Consider the following 20611-nt stretch of genomic DNA (forward strand, 5'->3'; position numbering starts at 1 on the left):
TTTTGTGGATTTACATAATAATAATATGGTATGTAGAATTTTTGGGAGTAAAATCATTAAGTCTATGATGGACAGACTTGTAATTAGCCTCATAAAAATTTTTATAAATAGGTGTGGTCGTATCAGAATTAGGTTTCCATTTCTATTTTTGCGTGTGATCAATTAGAAGAACTAAAAGGCCCGATCATCATCAATGGATTTAAGTACAACTATGCTTTCGCAATTTTTTTTTCCAATCAAGAAGATCTTGACTTTTTATAGGGATTTTTCCTATTGTGAAATCTATTAAGTTGTATCACATATATACTTCATCTTAATTTTATCCCCCAAAATTACTGTTTTTCAAAAGTTTTCCTTTGTGTGACATTTGGCCTACTGTAATTGGTTGATCTAGATCTAAATAATTATTGCCCTTCCTTCTAACCCTAGATCTAAATGTCTCCAGGCGGTGACATCATGGTCCTCCTTGACCTCATGGATGCCGGATCCCTTGAATCCCTACTTCGCCGTTGCAGTGGCGCCCCTCTTCTCGAGCCATCCTCACGATCCCTTTCGAGAAGCCGTTCATCGTGGCGCTCAGCCTTCTTCAACTCGGCCACACACCGCGCGAGCAACATCCCATTCTCATGATCCCTTTCGAGAAGCCGTTCAGCGTCGGTCTTATAGCAGATTTCCCAAGCGATAGCAATCGAGCAGAGGAAAGAGCATAGGAGGGGGATCCAAGAGGGGACAGCGGAGGAGAGGAGGATGAGGATGAGGGTGGAGTGGAGGGCGAAGGAGGCGCAGGTAATTTTTCTTCAATCCAAACTCAAAAAATTTTCAACCCAAGCAAATAAATGAAGCCCTAATAAAAAAACTCTCTTGCAGACCCGTCTTTTTCTTCTTCTTCTTCTTCTTCTTCCTCGCTGCATTGCTCCCTACTCCAAAGAACTGATGTAAGTTTTCATTCATTCAATTCAAAATGAAAATAAACTTTATATGTTTCTTTAATTTATAGAATTTGATTATGATTTTGTTTATTTTTTTAATTTTTTATTAGGAAAGAGGAATTCTCAAAGAAGCAAATCTTGAAAGAAAGCTTCAAAACTCTGCTAAGAAAAACATCACACCTATGACCACCAAACAGAGAGATGAAATTCATGCAACACCAAGGTTATATATATATAAAGATCAGGTATCTTTAGATTGAATCTAAACTATCTTATTATGCAAAATTCTCACAATTTTCAGCAACAAACAATACTGGATTTCCGAAGTTATGTTTATTAATAGCATTTATTTTTCATTGCAGCCAGAAAAACAACAGAAGATGGTGAAGTTGGCAACACCAAGGTTATATATATATATATAAGTTTTTATCTCTTGATTTTGTTTAATAAGAAACATATTTAGAGGAACTTAATGATATGTGTTTTTGTTTTCATTTGCAGCGAAATGTCAGCAAAGAAGAACACAAATATGAAAGGGAAAAACAAACAAACATCCATTCCAAAAGAACCAAATTTTCAAAGAATTGGGATTGCCTTTGGCCCCATTTATCAGGTTTCCATGCTTCTTCTCTTCAATGTCTTCTCATTGGACAATGGCAACACTGTCAATTGGCGTTCAATAAGGTTGTAAAGAGAGACAAACTCAAAGGTGTCATACAGAGGACTGCGACAGTCCCATATGGACACCTCTTCTTTCATTTATGGTCTCAAGGGATAGTATGTAACTATTGTTTTTGCATTTAGTTTTGTCTTCCTCATTGTTGGCAAACCATCAGTTTTTATATCTTTTGATACAATGCTTTAAACAATATTTGAATATAGTCTTCATATGATCTATATTGTATCCATTTATTTAAGAACTTCGAAAGATTAAGTTCATGTGGTCCATGAGATCAATTTTCTGATTCTAAATTTATTAAATTGTCATAAAAGTCAATATCTGTGATTCAGATAGTTTGATCTTACTTTTCGTTTCTCTTTTTTTCATTGATGGTGGATGACTTGATTCTCAGATAAGGGATTTCTGATAATGAGTTTTCCACATGTTGCTTTTTGTTATTCAGGATATGAGAGCATCAGATGCTATTCCTGCCATTTCTTTTAGAGAAATTGGTCTTAAGGTAGATTGTAGTTTTTTATTTTTGTATTCAGATTGCCATGAAGTGGACTAAAGATACCTTCAGCCATGATTAATATTTACTCTTTGAACATTGTATGACAAATGATGATTATTTTCATGGTTATTGATTTTAATGTCTGAATTTTACTTCAGTCACTGGGATCAAAACTTGAAAAACCTAATATTCATTTATCCAATAGTGAAGCTCTTTTGATCTTTTAGTGCTTAGATGATTCTTATATTTACAATTGTTTGAAATAGGGAGAGCAAGTTATTGATGATATTATGGATATGGTGGACAGATAATATGATGGAAGTGATAGCTTTGAAAGTTTTGTCAAGAAATTTTTTTTTTTTTAATGTTTGATGTGATTTTGTGGCAGATTTACTAGCATTGTTGAGCCATTATTATTGACATTTTAAAATGAGTTACATAGTTGGTTTCAAATTAGGTTTTGGTGTCAATGATATATATTTTTTTTTTTGACTTTTGACAGTGGGTACAGTAAAACATGAAATAACCCTTTCATCCCTTATATAAAGCTGCCATTGCATTATAACATATATATATATATATATACACACACACACACACACTTAATCTTAAGCTTGACGAATTGAGGCTATCTTTCATTCAAAAAATAAAATAAATTTTATACTTACAATTTGTTCTTGATGTCCATTTTATTAATATATTTGTCCATTTCATTAGCAACCTCAATATGGGTAGATGCAAAGATTTTCATTGTGCATATATATAATATTAATGTTTTTGATATCTAGAAAAGTTTTTAAAAAAATAATAATAACAATTAAAGAAACAAACAATGTAAATTTAGAATTAATCTTATTGATTAGAGATGGGCAGACTTATAAGGTTTGAGTTTAAGATTTTATACCTATGGTGGTTATATTCTCATATTAAAAAAAAAAAAATTGATGCTAACAATAATTACTGTTCAATTGGTTGTGTTTTAATAGAGTTAATTATTGAACTGAAATTGATAATAAGCCTAATAATTATATATTCTCTTAAATTATATATTCTCTTTGCATTATCCTATCAACATTGACAATAATTTTTTGGAATAGAAATAACTCATAAAGTTTAGTTCATTTTAAAATTGATAGTATATGCTAAAATAATTGCGATATTTTGGAGGATTAAATATTTAGAAAATAGAATCTATTGATAAATTCTTTTTAACTCACATTTATTTTTAATTATTATTTTATGTTATATTAATTAGCTTGATATAGAATCAGCCTATGAAAAAGCTGTTCCATCTACTAAATTGTTCATAAAGTTTAGCTTATTGAAATATAAATATATTTATTTGCTATGTTTGTAAGATTAATTTATTAATTGAAACTTTTACCTGTTTTTTAATATATTATAATAGGTGAGAAAATGGAAGTTGCTGGGCATGTTTGTTGTTGTTGTACAATTTAAGGTGATACTTAACAAAAAATTAGGATTACCAGCCGCAATTTATACATGTGAAAGTCATGGTCCGGATTACACACCACATTTTGTATGTAAAATCAGATTTGAAGATAGTTGTGGAATTCATGAAGATCTCGGATCAGAAGCATATAAAAAAAACAATTGAAAATAATGTTGAGTTACGTGTTATTAAGCATCTTAAAAATGTGAATGAGAAGGAATTATCTGATGTCAAAAATGAATTAGAAGATTTAATAGATGTTAATGAAATATTATCTGAAAAGCTCTGCACTGCGTTACTCAAACGAGTTGGACGAGTCAAGACAAAAATAAGACTCGAACGAAAGTATAACACTGAAAAGAATATAAATCGACGTAGTTAAGATACGCTTTCAATAGATGATTCCTCTCGAATGTGTCCAAAATCGACTTTTCTTAGTTATTAAAATAAATCTTAAGTTAGTATAAATATTATGTGTTTAATATTTTAATGTAAGTCTAATAATAGTCAATATGTAATAAAAGTTGTATTTTGTATTTCTTTGCCTTTTAATGCATAACATTATTATATATGTTATAATTAGATATGCTATTATTGTTATTATTATATATGTTAATCATGTAAAAATGAATTTTAATTCTATCAAAATATTATGTTATTCAATATTTAGAGCACATGTTAGGTTGTTATTAAAAATTTTCCCTTGCAAAACATATATAAAAAATTATTATATGATTATATATTACATAATTATAATATATACTAGATTTATGTACCCGCGCTAACACTTCGGGTTATATATATATATATAACCCGAAGTGTTAGCGCGGGTACATAAATCTAGTATATATTAATATATATATATATATTACATATACACGTATGTTTCCAAAAAAAAGGGTAATAAAAAATTTAAAGAAGGTAAAGGAATGGCATATTCTGGTTTCCGTGTAGGAAGGCATGAACAACACAATAGCAATACAACACAACCTAAAAAAAGGCTAACAATGAATAGTGATAGTGAATAATATTTGATGTTAATGGAATGATATCGGAGGGATAAGGACAGGGACAAGAGACAGGCCCTCTTTCTTGTCACTTTGTTTGTTGGGACCAAACCAGCATCTTGCCCCATGTGGGTCCCCATCACATCATCATCCCCATCTCTACTCTCTTTCTTCTCTCCTTCTTACAAAAACAATAATAATATATAAATAATTTTCAATTACATTAGCTTTTACTCTATTCTTCTACATTTTTTATATCAGCTAATAACCTAATTTTCTACATCAATAAATTTAATTATTTTACAAATTTTTATAAAAAATTTGTTATTTTTCAAAATTACCGTAAAGTTTTTTGTTATTTCTTATCTAATTAAATTTTTTATCTAACTATTGATTTTTTCTTGAGAGATACATATTTTATTTATCTCTCAAGAAAAAAATCAATAGTTGTTGTATTATCTACCAATGCAATTATAAAAAAAAAATGTTATGCAGATTAAATTTTTTTGCTTTTGTTTGTAGATGTATTGTTTTTCCTATTTTTGTATATATATATCATTTGATAGTTTCCAGATTGAAACACTCTGTTTAAAAAAAAAAGATTTAAGAGTGGTTCTAGTTTTAAACTTTCTTTTAATATTTATTATTATTATTACTATCATGTATTTTCAAAATACTTAATGTCATGTACTTTTTATTTTTATAGTGGTCTTGTATTTTCAAAAATTTATTTGTAGTAATTACTTGATATACAATTCAAAATAAATAAATAAAAGTTTTAAGCAATTTATCAAGTGACGATTATTTTGAAAATATAGGAAGTAAAATAAATAAACATGGTCTATTTTAAATATTTTAAGTATACCAATCAAAAATACACTTTAGACAATAAGACAAACATGAAAATTAGTTTATTTACACAGACATCCATCCAGCTCTCCAATTTTAAAACTGTGAGATATAAAATATTTGTTTTTAAATTAATATTTATTTATTTATTATCACCCCACACATATTAATATTTATTTTTGTAAATAATATCATTTTTATATAATAAAATACAAATTTAATTTTTTATAATGATTTTGATGGTTCTAGTTTTGATGCTATTTGGGGAAGAATAAACAGTGTATAAGTGTATTTATATTACAACAAATGTGAAAATAGCAAAATTAAAACTTGGTGAATTGAGAGCCGCATCATGTTATAAAAGATGATTAATATTTTTTTTCCTTTCTAATTTTCATATTTTTAAATATGACAAAAGATTTATTACTTTTAAAACTCAATCTAAACAAAGATATATATATATATATATATATATAATTTTTTAATTTAAGAATATAATGTTTTCTACCAAAAGGCTCATAGCCTAACCGTACTTGATGTTATTGCGGAAGGAGGAGGATGAAACATTTAAAAGATTTTGAGTTCAATCTAAATCTCTCGCCCTCGGCTGAGAGTGTGTAAATTGGACGATTAATTCATAATCCATGATTTATATAACACCCATGATATATATACCTCTTATCACTTTCGTAAAAAAAAAACATGTTTTACGGTCTAATTTACCGTATCAATCCAACAATTTGTATTGTTCTCATATAAAAACAACCTTCACCCTACAGAAAAAAATGAATTTAAACCAAAAAGGTCAATTAAAAAAAAAAAAAAGCATCCAGCAATGAATCTAGAGCCAGAAAAATTAAAATCAAGAAAGCATCAGCACTGCTTCCAACAATGGCAAGTCATTTTCTAGTGAAAAGCACACCATACAACCCATTTTGTTTTTTCAAGGTACATTTCCATGTAAAAATACCATGCTATGTGTTCAAAACTGAGAATTTTTTTCCTTTTTCTCAACTAAGCAAAAAGAAGATAAAAATTACCAAGAAATAAAAAATCACCACAAAATTCCTCCAATTCTCTTACTTTCCATTAAAAAAAAAATCTATCAAAATTTTCACATCTCTAAAAACTGTATAATTTATTTTTAAATTCAAACTCATTTAAAATTAATAAATAATATTTTAACAAGATTAAAATATAAAAAATAAAAGACTAAAAATATATAAAAACAAAAAAATTGTAAATGTTAAAAGACTTGAAAGCAATTTTCTCTAAAAATTAATTTAAACAAAGATATCAAAAGCAAAATAATAATAATAATAATAATCTCCAGAAATGAATGTAGAACCAGAAAAAGAAGGGGAAATAAATGGAGGAAAGAATCCAGCACAGTTTTCCAACAATGGCAAGTCATGCTCAGTGAAAAGCAAAGCATAGAGTTTTGCCTGCTGTGGCAGCAAAGTCTTGCAGTGATGAGCAGAAAAAAAAAAAAGTTGGCAAAAAATGGTGGATGTATGAATGGGTGGAGGAAGGTCAATGGAGAATTCAGAAAGAGAGAGAGAGAGAGAGATTCCCATGCACCCGACAAGCAAATCTAGTAAAAAAGTATTCCACCATCATCTTCCATGGGAGATGGGCCTACCAGCACCACCACACACTACACTCCATTGGATTTGGTCCCTCTTTACTCCCTTTCCAGCTTCTTTGTCATCCTTCTACTGCACTAGTATTGAGAAGAGTGGTGGAGAGTTTGAGAGCACAGAGAAGAAGAAGAGACCATGGAGGAGTTGAAGGAGATGGAGGTTTTGAGGAATGGTGGTGATGATGGGGATGTGAAAGTTAGGGTTTTGGTGGTTGATGATTCCCCTGTGGATAGGAAGGTTGTTGGCATGCTTCTTAAGAGGTGTGATGCCCTCTTTGAAGGTATCAAATTTTTTTGTGTTGTTCTTTTGTGATTTGGGTTTTGTGGTACTCAGTCTTTTGATGCTTTGAGCATTGTTTTGTGATGATCTTTTTGCAGAAGAACTTTGATTTATGTTGTCTGCCTTTCTTTGATGATTTGGTTTGTGAAATAGATGGAATTTTGCAGAAGAAATTTGCTTTGCTTTTGCTTATGCTTATGTGATGAAAACATTGTTTTCAGTGTTTCTGTTTCTCTGAATTGTTGATTTTATTGGCATTGTAATACTTTGAATGTTCCTTGATGATTTGGTTTCAGAAACAGAGTAAATTTTTGCGGAAGAAATTTTCTTTGATTATCTGTGTGTTGTCTGTCACAAACTTCATTCTTATCTAAATTGTATGGTTTGTGATCTTGGAATGTTGCATTGTGCTTTGAATCTTGAGTTGATATTCTGTGCTTGTTTTATCCATCGTTTCTTGAAGTTGATTAGGGAGCCAATCATTAGTAATTATTCCACTTTTGATTGTACTTCAGTTGATTATTTGCTTATTTATTGTTTACAAGTTGATGAAGTAAACATGGCTGGGTTAAATAAATTCCTCATAAACAGTGAAATAGCTCTGGAATCAATCATTAGCTAGGATTTAAGGAAAGGTTTTGTACTTCCAGCATTACTTATCAATTGATTCTTGTGTAAAGATTTATCTATTAATGTAGAAACTTCTAATGTTTCAAGTTTCAACTATATTCATTATATAGTAATAAAAAACAAATGGTAAACTATACTGTTGACAGATATGATTGGAGGAATCTCAGAATGTTTTGCAACTCACATGCTTGCACTATTCATTTGTTTTTTCAACTTGGTTATGGATATGGAATTCAACAACAAAGATGCCTGATTTTAAGAAAAGCACAAGTCATACCACTGTAACTCTAATTTATTCTCGTTTGTATTTTCTGCAGTAATTTCTGCTGATAATGGAAAGAAAGCTATGCAAATTCTGGGCTTAAATGAAGGGAATGCCGATTGTCCCGTTGGCAAAGTAAGTTCAGTGCTTTTCTGAATTTTTTCTTGGCTTTGTATACAAAATGTCTCTATGCTTGCATGATATGAAGTATTAAAACATCAAGATTAAGTGAAATTAAGTTTTTGTTCGTTGAAACTAAGAAATCATGTCAGTGAAGCTGATGTTGCAGATGACTATAATGTCATTCAGAATTAGAGACAGAATTTGATTGCTTTGATAGCAACTCTTTTAAGACAATCCATCCACCACACTGTTTTGACAATAGGATGTAATGCAGGGGCAGAAAATCGACATAATTCTCACTGATTATTGTATGCCTGAAATGACTGGCTATGACCTCCTTAAGGCAGTAAAGGTGATTATTATTTTCAAAAATATTTCCGGCAAGGTATACTCATTAAGATGCATATAGCTTTATTCATTCCTCTGAATTTCAGGAGAATGACTGCCCGAGATCGATTCCAGTTGTGATCATGTCATCGGAAAATGACCCACAAAGAATCAAGAGGTTCGAAACTCTTCATATCACAACTAATGCCTTTATTGACTAATTTTGTTCTTCACATTTTGTATACTAATCAATTAACAGATGTCTAGCGGTTGGTGCCGAGGACTTCTTCTTGAAGCCTTTAAAAGCTCAGGATGCGCAAAAGTTGAAACAGTATGCAACATTGACAGGACCAACACCGAAAGCGGGCACGAAGAGGAAGCTACCGGTCGACATGATAACCGATACAAAAGACTCAGCGAGACGGCCTCGTCTTGCAGGAGTTGCAGTGGGATGATGACAATTACTGCATGTTTTTTTATGGCATCTACCTTGATTTAGGATATGGAGGAAGAAGCTCAGTGTCTTTTTAATTAAATGCTATATATATATATATATATATTTGGTGCTATAGCAAGGGTTTACTTCCTCCATTCTTATGTTATGCAATGGCCTTTGTTGTTGGTGTTGTTGTTGTTATGGCTGTCTCTTTCCAGTGAAAGATCTTTGTGAATATTCGAATTCCAAATGGCTTCTCTTTTTTCCATGGTCAGGTTTTGTTTTAGTAGTGCATATGCAACAACAACACTCAGAAAGGCTGCTTTCATGACATAAAAAGGAAAGGTTGACAGAGTATACAAAATGTTTATAATAATAATAATAATATTTAAAACTAATTGATATTTTTTTTTTTCTGAAGTGAAAGGTCATGGTTTGAATCCCACTAACAATATGATTTGTTCACATTTATAAAAAAAATAATTAATTATTTTTATATTTTAATTAAAAATATTTGTTTTTCAAGTGTTTGGTTTGTGAGTAAAAATGAATATAAATAAAATAATAATGAGTTTGTATTTTATATTTGATGGAATTATTCTATTATAAAATTCTTGTGAGAGCAATAACTTCCATTATCACAAGACAAATGAACATAGCTTTGAATTATTTGTACTTGCGTTAGAGTGCGGTTGGTGGCTATTTTCTAATTGTTTTTGTTTTTATTTTGAGTGGTTTTTGGATTTTGATTCAATTGTTGATGAAACAAATGCATAGATAACATGGAATTGTTATCTATAGACGTCCGATATATATATATATATATATATATATGTTATTAATTAATATTCTTCCGTATAATGTTATTTTACAAATAAAATTTATAAAATCTCATTATATATATATATATATATATATATTCACTCACATATATTCCCAAATTTGTGCTATTGCCAGAATAAAATGAAAGCGCTAAAACACTTGATTACACAACACCAAATTTACATGGAAAAAATACTTTTAATATGAAAGAAAAAGGACCACAAAAGATAAATACACTCAACTTAGGTTTAGTACAAAACACTTCCTTCAAAGAATAAATTAATAGTTTGCTACTGTCATGCAGATCAATTAAACCTATTCATGGACCAGGTCAGATTGGGGCCAGACCAAGTCCATAATTAACAAAATTTGAGCTTGCCCAAGCCTGACCAGACTCAATAATACGGGTCTTCAATTTTGCCAAAGCTTGTTGAAAGTTTATGACATTTAACCAAGACACACCCCAGCCCTTGGATGGATCTAAGATCATTGTGGTAATCACACAAAACCAAACTCTAATGCACTTAAATAAATAAATAAATATATATATATATATATATAACAATGAAAATTATTAATGTTGAGAAAAAGGACATCAAAGAAATGAAAGATCAAAGCCTCAGAATACCAAGCTCCCCATCCAAGTGTGTGGTTATAAGTGTTTTTGTCTCAAGGCTGTTGGGTTTTAAAAACAGATCAAATACACTGATTTACTTTGAATCAACTTAATTTGGGCCTAACAAATTATATCATGATATATATATATATAATAATAATAATAATATATTTGTGAGCTCTCAAGTCAAGCTCTGAGCAAGCTGACTCAAGAACTAGGCATACAAATTACAAATTTTGAGGTATAGTTCAATTCAATCAACTTTTCCATTGAGTCCAAACCAATTTGCTAATAGTACTCAGAAACCCTGCTACATCAATTGTTTAATTAATTTTGCAGTGTCAACTTAGGCAGGTTAATTAAATTTCACCCAAAAAACCCGACATGTATTCATTCCTAAAGGAGATAATAGTACTTACAAAATTATTACACATCGATACGATACACAACATGCATCAAATAATCGTAACATGTAACCAGAAACACTGAAGGACACTGACCGAAAAAGTTTCAGATACTAATATTAGCAGTGCAATTTCAGTAGTACAATTAAATATATACAAGGGCAATGCCTTCAGTTTTTTATCCTGACCAGAATGGTTTGACACTAAATAATTATGAGGGCTAGCAAGAATCACTCAGTACTCACATATTGTGTTACTGGGGAGATGCATTTCTTATGTTTTTGACCCTGAAGATCATAAACATGTGATTTGTTGCAGAACTGTATTAGCTTTAAGATATAAACAGGATCATGCATGCCAATCTATGCCTTCTTTGAAAGGCCCGGAATCGATCAACAATTTTATGACGTGCTTGACCTATACAATGAAAAGCGAAATATCATTAAGCAAGAAGGGTGAAAAAAACAGTTACCAGTGAATAATAAGGCATAACTTGCAATAGAAATCATCATAGGGCGGGATACTCAAATAGAACATTGAACAAGATGAACATGTTCATGTGGAAATGATGGACGATTATGTTTGCAACAGATCACATCACCACAGCACATAAATTACCTTTATCGGTGGAATATAACATATAACAAATAACAATAACAACTAAAATATGTATTATGAGAATTCCAAGAGCACTCAATCTATTCAATTATGACACAAAGGAAAACACAATTCAATGTCAGCAAAAGGGTGCTTTAACATGAATCTCTGATATAGTTTGCTTTTTTCATGCATCTGTACCAAGTTCACCAAACTACCAACTACAGATGTGGTATGTAAACATTCAAAACCTGATAAAACCATAGCAAAGTTTTTTGTTAGTGATAAGAATGGTTTCCTCTAATTGTCATATTGAGTTGTTTATGTCATGAAACAACCTAATAACAGCATGGTGTGCAGATATATTGTCAAGGGAAAACCATGTGCAAACAGCGTTTGCTGTGTTAATGCCTAACCGTGTTTTGAGTTCCAGAACATTCCATCACACTGATAATAAGGAAAATATACAATTTTCAATATGATTGAAATGGTACCTGCTCAGTCTCATGCACAAGAAAATCTTCAATGACTTGTCTAAAACCATCATGTGATATGTAGTGGCAACTGTATGTTGTCACAGGTTGGTAACCTCGTTGAATCTTATGATCCCCTTGAGCTCCTGCCTCCACCTTATTAAGCTTTAACTCAATAGCTGCTTCAATAGCCTGTGAGAAGATTCAAATGGCAGTTGGCAAATATGCTTACAATGTAAAATTGCTTGGGATTCACCAAACAAAGAAAACCCATGGGAATTTGTCAAATAATTTTTCTCATGCGACAAATCATTTCCCTTGCATGACAAGTGCATATAGATTTGCCTCACATACAAATATAAGCTGACTCAATTCAATGTATACCATGCTTTTGTCCAGCCTGATGAGGTTGAATGCTTGGAAAATAAGCTATGAAGAGCAATCCAAAGTTCGCAATGTTAACAGCAGTGAGAAAAACATGATTTAAAGCCTCACAACGATTTTCTATAAGGCTCGTATCACTTTAGAATTTTGAGCAAAAAGGCAAATCATTAGTTTATGTATGGAACAGTGCATTAGGCCCCGCACCATGCAAGACAACCTACACCAACTTCCCGAATCCCTTGATTATATCTTTATCAAGAGAAAAGCGAACGTTTCATGCTAATGCATTCATGTTAACTCAATGATAAAGCTTAAAGTCACAAGAATCATTCTAATCAACAACAGAATAAGAAAGAAAACTTCAGGTATGATCATCTTCGATGGAGAAAGGAGGGAGGCCATGGGGATTTCCCTTATCCAAAATTCTAGATGATTGTCCTCTTAATTACAAGAATCTAATCTCACGGACAAAAAGACAGGCAAGAAAGGAAGAAGGCCTAGGGATTTCTAATTCTTATCCAATATTTGGTTTCTTTTTCTTTTATTCTGAAAGTAACTCTTCTGTGGAACCACAAATATAAATTGTTTACAATAGATCTCTCTGGCTTAGGTTAAAAAATAAAAAAGAAAAAAATAATTAATTCAAGAACATAGTTCCAGTATCAAATAAAAGATTAACAAGGGCAAGATATGGTTACTTTACATTCGCTAATGTTTAACAAATCTTGGGCATAAAAGCACAACCTCAAATTCATTAAACATGGTGGCTTCAACATATAAATTGGGTGTTTAGTGGATGGCAATTTTCACATAACAATCCACTGTAGCTATCTTGTTTCTGTACTTCCCATAACATAAGCCATTTAGACTTGTTTTCACATATATTATACAATGCATACTATCAAAGTATATGGTGCTGGTTTATGTGCAGGAGCCATTCTAATTATTTTTCTGAGTATATTTATTCATCTCTGACCACTTGAATCTGACTTGGATTTATTAAAACAAGTGGAGATTAGTCAAATAGAAAGTTGAAACTACCTAAGAAAATAAACTCAAACATGATTTAGCTGCCTTAGTATATTATTACAAAAAAAATAAAAAAATTACATTAAACAGTTTCACCTGGTAATAACAAGCTTCAAAATGTAGATTTGGATAGTAGACATGCGATCGACAACCCCATAAGCGACCAAATAAAGTATCGCCACCAATAAGGTTAAGTGCTCCCGCAACAAGCTCCCCATCATCTTCAGCAACCACAAGCAGCACATTGTCTGCCATTTTTGAGCCCATAATTTGAAAGAAGTCCCTTGTTAGATAAGCAGAACCCCACCTACAAACAAATGAATGACATAATCAGGGTCAGCAGGAGGCACCAGTGATGTGAATTTAAGAACTTCACTTAATTGATTTGAATTTACTTGCATTACATCCATGATATATTTCTCTATGAACTTCTTGCGTTGTAATGCTTCTAGCTGTAATTTTGAGTAACAGCCATGAAACTGTTTATCTAAGTATCCAGTCTAGAGAAATGCCTTTTGTGTGTGTGTGTGTGTGTGTTCAAAGATGTTTTCCAGTTTACAGGTGAAGCTATTTGTGACTCCACGATGCTGATAAGTTCTTCTCTTAGCATCTCTAGTACAGGTTCAATTGCATCAGCATTTAGATTTAGTAGGAAATTCATTAATAAATTCTCTGAATAAAAATAAAACACAATAAAAAAAACACAATGTGATATAGCAGCATTTAGATCATGTTTTGTTGATTTGTTTAGTTTCTTAACTGTCACGAAATTTGCCATGAATAATCATGAAGCCAGTAAAAAGTCATGCTTCAAATTCAAAATTGAACAGGTAGGAAACCAAACTGGAAAGTAAATACTGAAGGAATCAATGAAAAAGGACGCCAAACATGAAACAGTTTAAACAGGGAAAAAAGATTGAACTTGTTGTCAGTGGTATTTCTATAGAACTTGTAGAAAGAGTCCCAGTGTTTGGCCTGCAATCATAGAGATTAAGAGAATTATCATCCACATATTAAGTATGAGTATCAGCTATTGAAAAGAAAAATACTAGAATACAGTCCATCAAACTACAATAAATTAAGCCGTCTGACGAAGTGAAAATTTTATAAATAAGCACATACTTAACAATACTCAAAAAAATTGGGAAAAATATCAGCTTATTTTTCCTCCGCCATAATTTCATTCTCTTATAAGATAAGCTAACTTGTTAATGTAAAATCTTATAAATACACAATTTGTAACCATACTAGAAATTGAAAAAAATCAGTTTATTTTCCTTGACCATGATTTCACTTTTCTAAAAGGCTTCCAACATCTTTTTCTGCTAAATTGGTTGTTGCATGTATTGTGTTAATAAAATATTTTCGATCTCAAGGCATTTCCACTTATCGCATGGCAGAGTGACAGTGTCACTCACCATCCATGTTCCACAGATCATCAACCATTATAGTTGAGAAAAGGCTTACATGCAAATTCTTTTTATTCTTTTTTTTTTAATCAAAGGTACGGTGTGAAATAATATATATTTAAGGCATGTATTTCAGAATTTTAAACAGAACATTGTTGAGCCTCTTATATAAAAGCATTGACTGGAAAACATAGCTCACGCAAGAGCACATATGAGTCTAGTAAAATTACATGATCTATGAAAAATTCATCACCAAAATAAGAACATTGCCTACCAAGTACCTTTATTTCATCTCCACGGAGGCGCGTCATTTTCAGATTTTGGGCAGAAATCTGCAAGGCTATCATAGAAGGTCAATGTGATGAACTTTAAACTAAAACATTACCACCACATTTAACTCACTACAGGTAGTACCAGAACAGTAAGAGAAGCAGATACTTTGCTTCCCTCAGAATAACAGCTTGATACAGTCTTAAGTACCAAGAAAAGGGAATCAGAAAGTAGACAAGTAGTTGTTGAAAATAAAGTGTACCCTGGCCAGTCATGTGATTCCTCATAGGCTAAAAGCAAAACTGTGCCATAACCAACTCCTTCCACCTGGTTTGATTATCATTCACTATTGAATGGGCATGTGACCTTCTAAAGTGTTATATGATAGGTTAACTATTCCTTTTTGCTTATAAATACAAATTGACACTGTGATAAGCAACTATGGAAAACTTGAATTAACAAAGTACCAATTAAGAGTCCAGCAAATATGATTGATCTTTTATTATGAATACAAATAAATTATACATCATAACGACAATTATTGACATGGATCAAGAAAAATCATGTAACAATATGCTTGAACCTCTTATAGCAGAAGCATATAAACTTAGGGCTCAAATAAATCATCAGTTACACCAATAACTCATAGAAAACATAGATATTGAATGAGAATAACCTTTTTCCGCTCCTGTCTGATAGTTTTCCTTTTGCTTTGCTTCATGTCCATCAAGAACTCATCAAAACTATCACATAGAATGTTATTTTCTTCAGTTAAACTCAAGATAATCAGGATTATGCAAATAAAAGTCATAATTGAAATGACAAATACAATTTCGGTTCATATAGAAATTTTTACATTCTTTTTCTAACAAGAAAACCTCTTATAAACATTTACATGAAACAAAGATTGATATATATATCCCACTAAAAATAAATTCTATAGCAATGTCCACTAATATTATAAATATATAAAATTTGACTATAGAGATTGGCACAAGATCCTTACTGAATGATAAATAGTCAGCAGTACTCAGTTATTCATTTAAAAGAAAATCAATTTGATTAGCCAGAAAAGCTAGCCTCATTCATATAACTCAAACTGTTGCACAAAAGGCCTACTTCAAAGTTTAACTAAGGAAACCCATACATAATATGTGAGTGGAAGAGTTTCATTCCAAAAACCAACATATCTCATTGAGAGCAGGCATTTTTCAAGTGTCAAAGACAAGAACACACCATGGATAAACATAAATTCTATGCAGATGGATGCAGTACCCTATTTCATGCATCAACATAAAGCGCCTATAAACTGAGTTCACAATTGTTTAACATTATCTATATAAAGATTCAATTGATTATGAGTAATAATCTCCACCAATCTAACTACAGAATACATTTTTTCATAAAAGAACCATACCTACCTATAAGAATGCGTGAGAGATATAGGGAGAGTATCGCTAAGACTCACTTTTGATAATTCCGATTTATCCAATGGTACTGCATTCCTATCCTCTGCAAGAACCCGAAATTCTTCATTCTGTGCCATTCATTTTCAGATGGAAAAGTCACATGCAATGACGAGACTTGATACTGTTGAAATATTCAACTCAGTTAGCCATCCATTGAACTTTCTCATGCTATGGACAAGAGTGCCTCTATCCCATGTAGAGAAAAGAGACCACATAGCATAAATTTTCTTAGCGCTGATGAAATGTAAGGGAATCAACAAGAAATACCAATCTAAAAAAAAAAAGGCACCATGAAGGAGAATGAATTTCATAATATAACATATTCATCAGGCATACAGCTCATTCTGTAGGGGCTCCTCTTTCCTCTAGGGATAAAGAGTTTAGGGATTTGCACAATTCAGTTTTAAAAAACCCAACCAATTTAATCTATTCAACTTGGTAAGTTCAGTACAATCTCTATGTTACATAATTCTGTTTGAGACTAATATAATTTAAAAGAGGCTTCTTCTTCTTTTTTTAAGGTTCGTTTACAGTGTTAAAATCAGAATCAAAACTTTAATGGTCCAAACTTTACTAATTGGATTGAATTATGTTTAATTATTTACAAATACAATATTTGCTATCTTGTTTTTTTCTTTTAAATATAATTTTTGAGTGATCTTATTTCGGAAGTAGGATAGCGTTTGACTTGTAATTACCCACAAGTTTACTTTTTCATCTGGCTAATGAAGGGGCCAAAAAAACTGATTTACCTGATTTTTTTGGACTATCCAATTGAGCCAATTGAGTCAATAAGTTCAATCTGGTTAGTTCAGTAATGAAATTAAGGTAATAGCAAAGTCTGCGTCAGATACATTTATGAAAAAATGGGCAAACTAACTAAATACCCACTTACACCCCATTATTCAAGCATTAAACCTGAGAACTACATTAATTAATAAAAACAAAGCTAAACATAAGAAATAATTTACATAAAAAGGAACATGCATTGAACATGAATGTACTCCAAACATGAAGATTACATAACATTTCTAACATGTCCCAGTTTCATAAAGTTCTGTAGGAAATTCACATATCAAACAGTGGAATACCTTTGCTGGCATGTCCTTCAATGCTGATAGTAGTATGTCAAACACCTGTTCCTTAAACCAAGTGTTACGAACTAGAATTCTTTGGCCTGTTACTGGAGTAAATGGCACGCAAGATTGTAACTTTGGATAGTACCTAGAACCATAACGATAAAAAGCATCTGCCCAAGAATGATCGAAAACATATTCTCCATATGAGTGGCTGCAAACTTTTAATAGAATAGTTTAGCCAATAACATACTGGTATGAAAGCTTATGAATAATAATTATTAAGAGAATAGAGAAGCCAGACCTCTTAAGATAAAGGGGGACAACACCTACAGTTTTCTTAAATTCATCCTGAGCAAGAATATGCTGAGGCAACCATCCTGTTTGCTGAAAAGGTTCCATATAAATTTATTACACAAATAACAATTTCTATGATGATGCACGTAGTCAAATGATTCAATTGATACAACCATGATCTAGCAAGCAAAAACCAGAAAATATACTAGATGAAGGTGAACCACTAATTTTTCTTGGACAAAAGTACAGCTTTTATATAATTAATAAGCTGAAAAATAGTGTTTGGTAACCTTTGATCATTATTACATCTTTCAGACTTCAAAAGCAAATCAATTTATGCAATAATATCCTATTTTTAATAAAAAGAAACCAAATTGATCTAGCCAAATTTTTGATTACTAGTAGTACTACTTACGCTTCTTGAAAAAACACAGATCGTCCGCTGAATTGAAGCAATTAGAAATCTCAATGTCATATCACTCACAAGATGAGCTCCATTTCATTCTATGAATGAATTGCTTGAAAAATGGAATGAAATATGGGTGTAAAACCAATAGGGATGCTAAAATAAAATATAAAGAGTAAAGGATATCCATCGTAAGTGATGGCATAGAGAATTGGAAGCAAAATAGTGTATGGCACAGTAGGAACATCAAAAAGGGCTCTTACAAATTACAATGAATATTTGAGAGTTGCATGAAGGCATTATACATGAGATTTGACTTACTTTAGATCATCTCAATCCCATTTAGGAAGTATACTAAGAAAGATCCAATGGAAACAATAGGTTAAATTTTAAGTAAACCAAACATATCAGTGTCTTGAGGAATCTCCCAACCACAAGCCCCCTTTTCTACACAGCAAAATTATGGCAAAGGAAAAAACGACTCATACTCATATAATCTCATCCTTTTTGTAGGGTGTCCTACAAATAAAATCATTAAGGGCTTCATAGCACAGGTTTTACATCAATTTACAAAAAAAGCAGACATTTGTAAAACCCCATGAGTTTTCTGCTTCATACTAACATGTGATGCAACCGAGCATGGTTACTTTTAGTTTGAAAATAAAAGTTATGTGATGTGATCATCTTGTTAAAATGATCAACAGCTACAAGATTTAGAATCCAACTCTTGAGAGGGGATTCACTATTGGTAACCTTCAAATTTGACGAACATGAAACACCATCACTAACCTTTGTTGCAGAACCTGACTCCTCTAAGCTTGATAAAAAAGCATGGGAAAGAAAAGGATTAAACTTTTCAGGCCCAGTTGCATCCAATGCACATGCATCCCAATCTTCAGCAGAAATCTCAGATATTGATGTTACGACAGAGAGGGAAATTTTCTGAGGTTTCATCTGAATGGCTGATGATCCCTATTACTTTGAGGGAAATAACAGAGTTAGATTATGTGCATGAGAAACTTTGTATCTTTAGTTGCTTGTACAATAAGTTAAACATATGACACCTCTGGGACTGAAGCTATCAGAGGAAATGAACCAAGAGAAGGGTTGAGTTCCTGTGGCTTTGAAATCTTCTTAGGACCCCAAAAAATTGCCATAATTGTTGAGGGAAATACCACAGAATTTGACCTCAGGTTCCAGGGAACATGATCCTGAAATTGTTAAAGAATTCACACCTGAAAATTTGCTAAGATAATGTTCCAAAACAACCAAAGAACAGCATATCATGAAATCAATTATAGTTAATCTAATAATGCTTGCTGCTAAACAGAACCTCCATCCTCAATCAAGAACCATATAACTAGGAATAACTTAAAGGCTTATCTGTTCATCTAGGAACTCTTAAATCTACCTCAAATTTGATTTCCAAGTACATCCTACCTAGATCTATGGTATTGCATAACTTGTTGGCCACTACTTATGTCATTATGTGTTCATTAGCCAATACCAAGATCCATCATAACATCAACAAATGGATTCTTCCAAAATGCAGAGTCCACATTTTTACTGTTTATAAGAATAATCCACAAACCTGCTAAGACAGCTCTCAAATCAATGAACAGTCATCTATAACTAGATCTTCTCCATCAATAACAGTATAGCTTTAAAGCCAATTCAAAGATATTAAACATACTCAACTAACAAGTACATAATCATGACTACAAATTATGCTAAGCAAACATGTTCTTCAAAGACATGTTGCAGATGATTAATCAAAAATTTACATCCATGAAATACACTAATAAAACCCTAGAGAATCTTAAACCAAGAATCTGTGTCCCACATCAACACTCATACACACAGTGAAGCAAAAAATTAATCAATTTTCAAATTCAATATTCCGATTAAGAAAAAAAAAAAATCATACACATGCCTGCAAAGACAAACATCATCCAACACCGGCATGGTCCCATTAAGCAATTCTCATACAAATTACAAACAAGAACTTTCCCTTCTTCAAAAAATCATAATTCAAACAAATTAAATACGAATTACACATCATCCAAACACTCAGAGACCTCCAAATATATGAAAGAAACACAAATAAACAAATCATAATCAAAAACTGACATACGAGACGACGAAGCTGCCGTTTCCCAAGAAAGATGGAGGGGCTGTGATTAGAGGGGAAGGGGTTGAAGACCACCATGGCTGGAGGCAGAGCTTCACTCTCAACCCGCTGCAAA

General features: G+C 31.7%; 2 protein-coding genes and 1 long non-coding RNA gene across 5 annotated transcripts; 2 read left to right on the plus strand and 1 right to left on the minus strand.

The window, feature by feature from the left end:
- Positions 1-448: 448 nt before the first annotated feature.
- On the plus strand, positions 449-1869 carry LOC120270847. The gene is made up of 5 exons (XR_005539692.1): positions 449-786; positions 868-935; positions 1040-1174; positions 1292-1332; positions 1431-1869. It is a non-coding gene; the product is annotated as an uncharacterized LOC120270847 (long non-coding RNA).
- Positions 1870-7014: 5145 nt separating this feature from the next.
- LOC120270142 (two-component response regulator ORR2-like) lies at positions 7015-9381 on the plus strand. Its single transcript, XM_039277167.1, has 5 exons — positions 7015-7336; positions 8283-8362; positions 8625-8702; positions 8785-8855; positions 8937-9381. The coding sequence occupies exons 1-5, from the start codon at positions 7192-7194 to the stop codon at positions 9130-9132; spliced, it is 570 nt and encodes a 189-aa protein (XP_039133101.1). The 5' UTR covers positions 7015-7191; the 3' UTR covers positions 9133-9381.
- A 1666-nt stretch (positions 9382-11047) lies between these two features.
- Positions 11048-20611, minus strand: LOC120270437. Of its 3 annotated transcripts, none has more exons than XM_039277440.1 (12): positions 20500-20611; positions 19430-19576; positions 19155-19337; positions 17967-18049; positions 17678-17876; positions 16586-16707; positions 15794-15860; positions 15129-15179; positions 14361-14413; positions 13535-13745; positions 12047-12217; positions 11048-11372 (listed from the first exon to the last, which is right to left on the minus strand). In XM_039277440.1, exons 1-12 carry the CDS (start codon positions 20572-20574, stop codon positions 11304-11306), a joined length of 1431 nt encoding a protein of 476 aa, XP_039133374.1. In that variant the 5' UTR covers positions 20575-20611; the 3' UTR covers positions 11048-11303. The 3 variants fall into 3 exon arrangements, with proteins under 3 accessions (XP_039133374.1, XP_039133375.1, XP_039133376.1); XM_039277441.1 differs by having other exon boundaries at positions 20496-20596; XM_039277442.1 differs by lacking the exon at positions 20500-20611 and having other exon boundaries at positions 19155-19343; positions 19430-19540.

Source organism: Dioscorea cayenensis, chromosome 10, assembly GCF_009730915.1.
Source record: "Dioscorea cayenensis subsp. rotundata cultivar TDr96_F1 chromosome 10, TDr96_F1_v2_PseudoChromosome.rev07_lg8_w22 25.fasta, whole genome shotgun sequence".
NCBI lineage: Eukaryota > Viridiplantae > Streptophyta > Magnoliopsida > Dioscoreales > Dioscoreaceae > Dioscorea > Dioscorea cayenensis.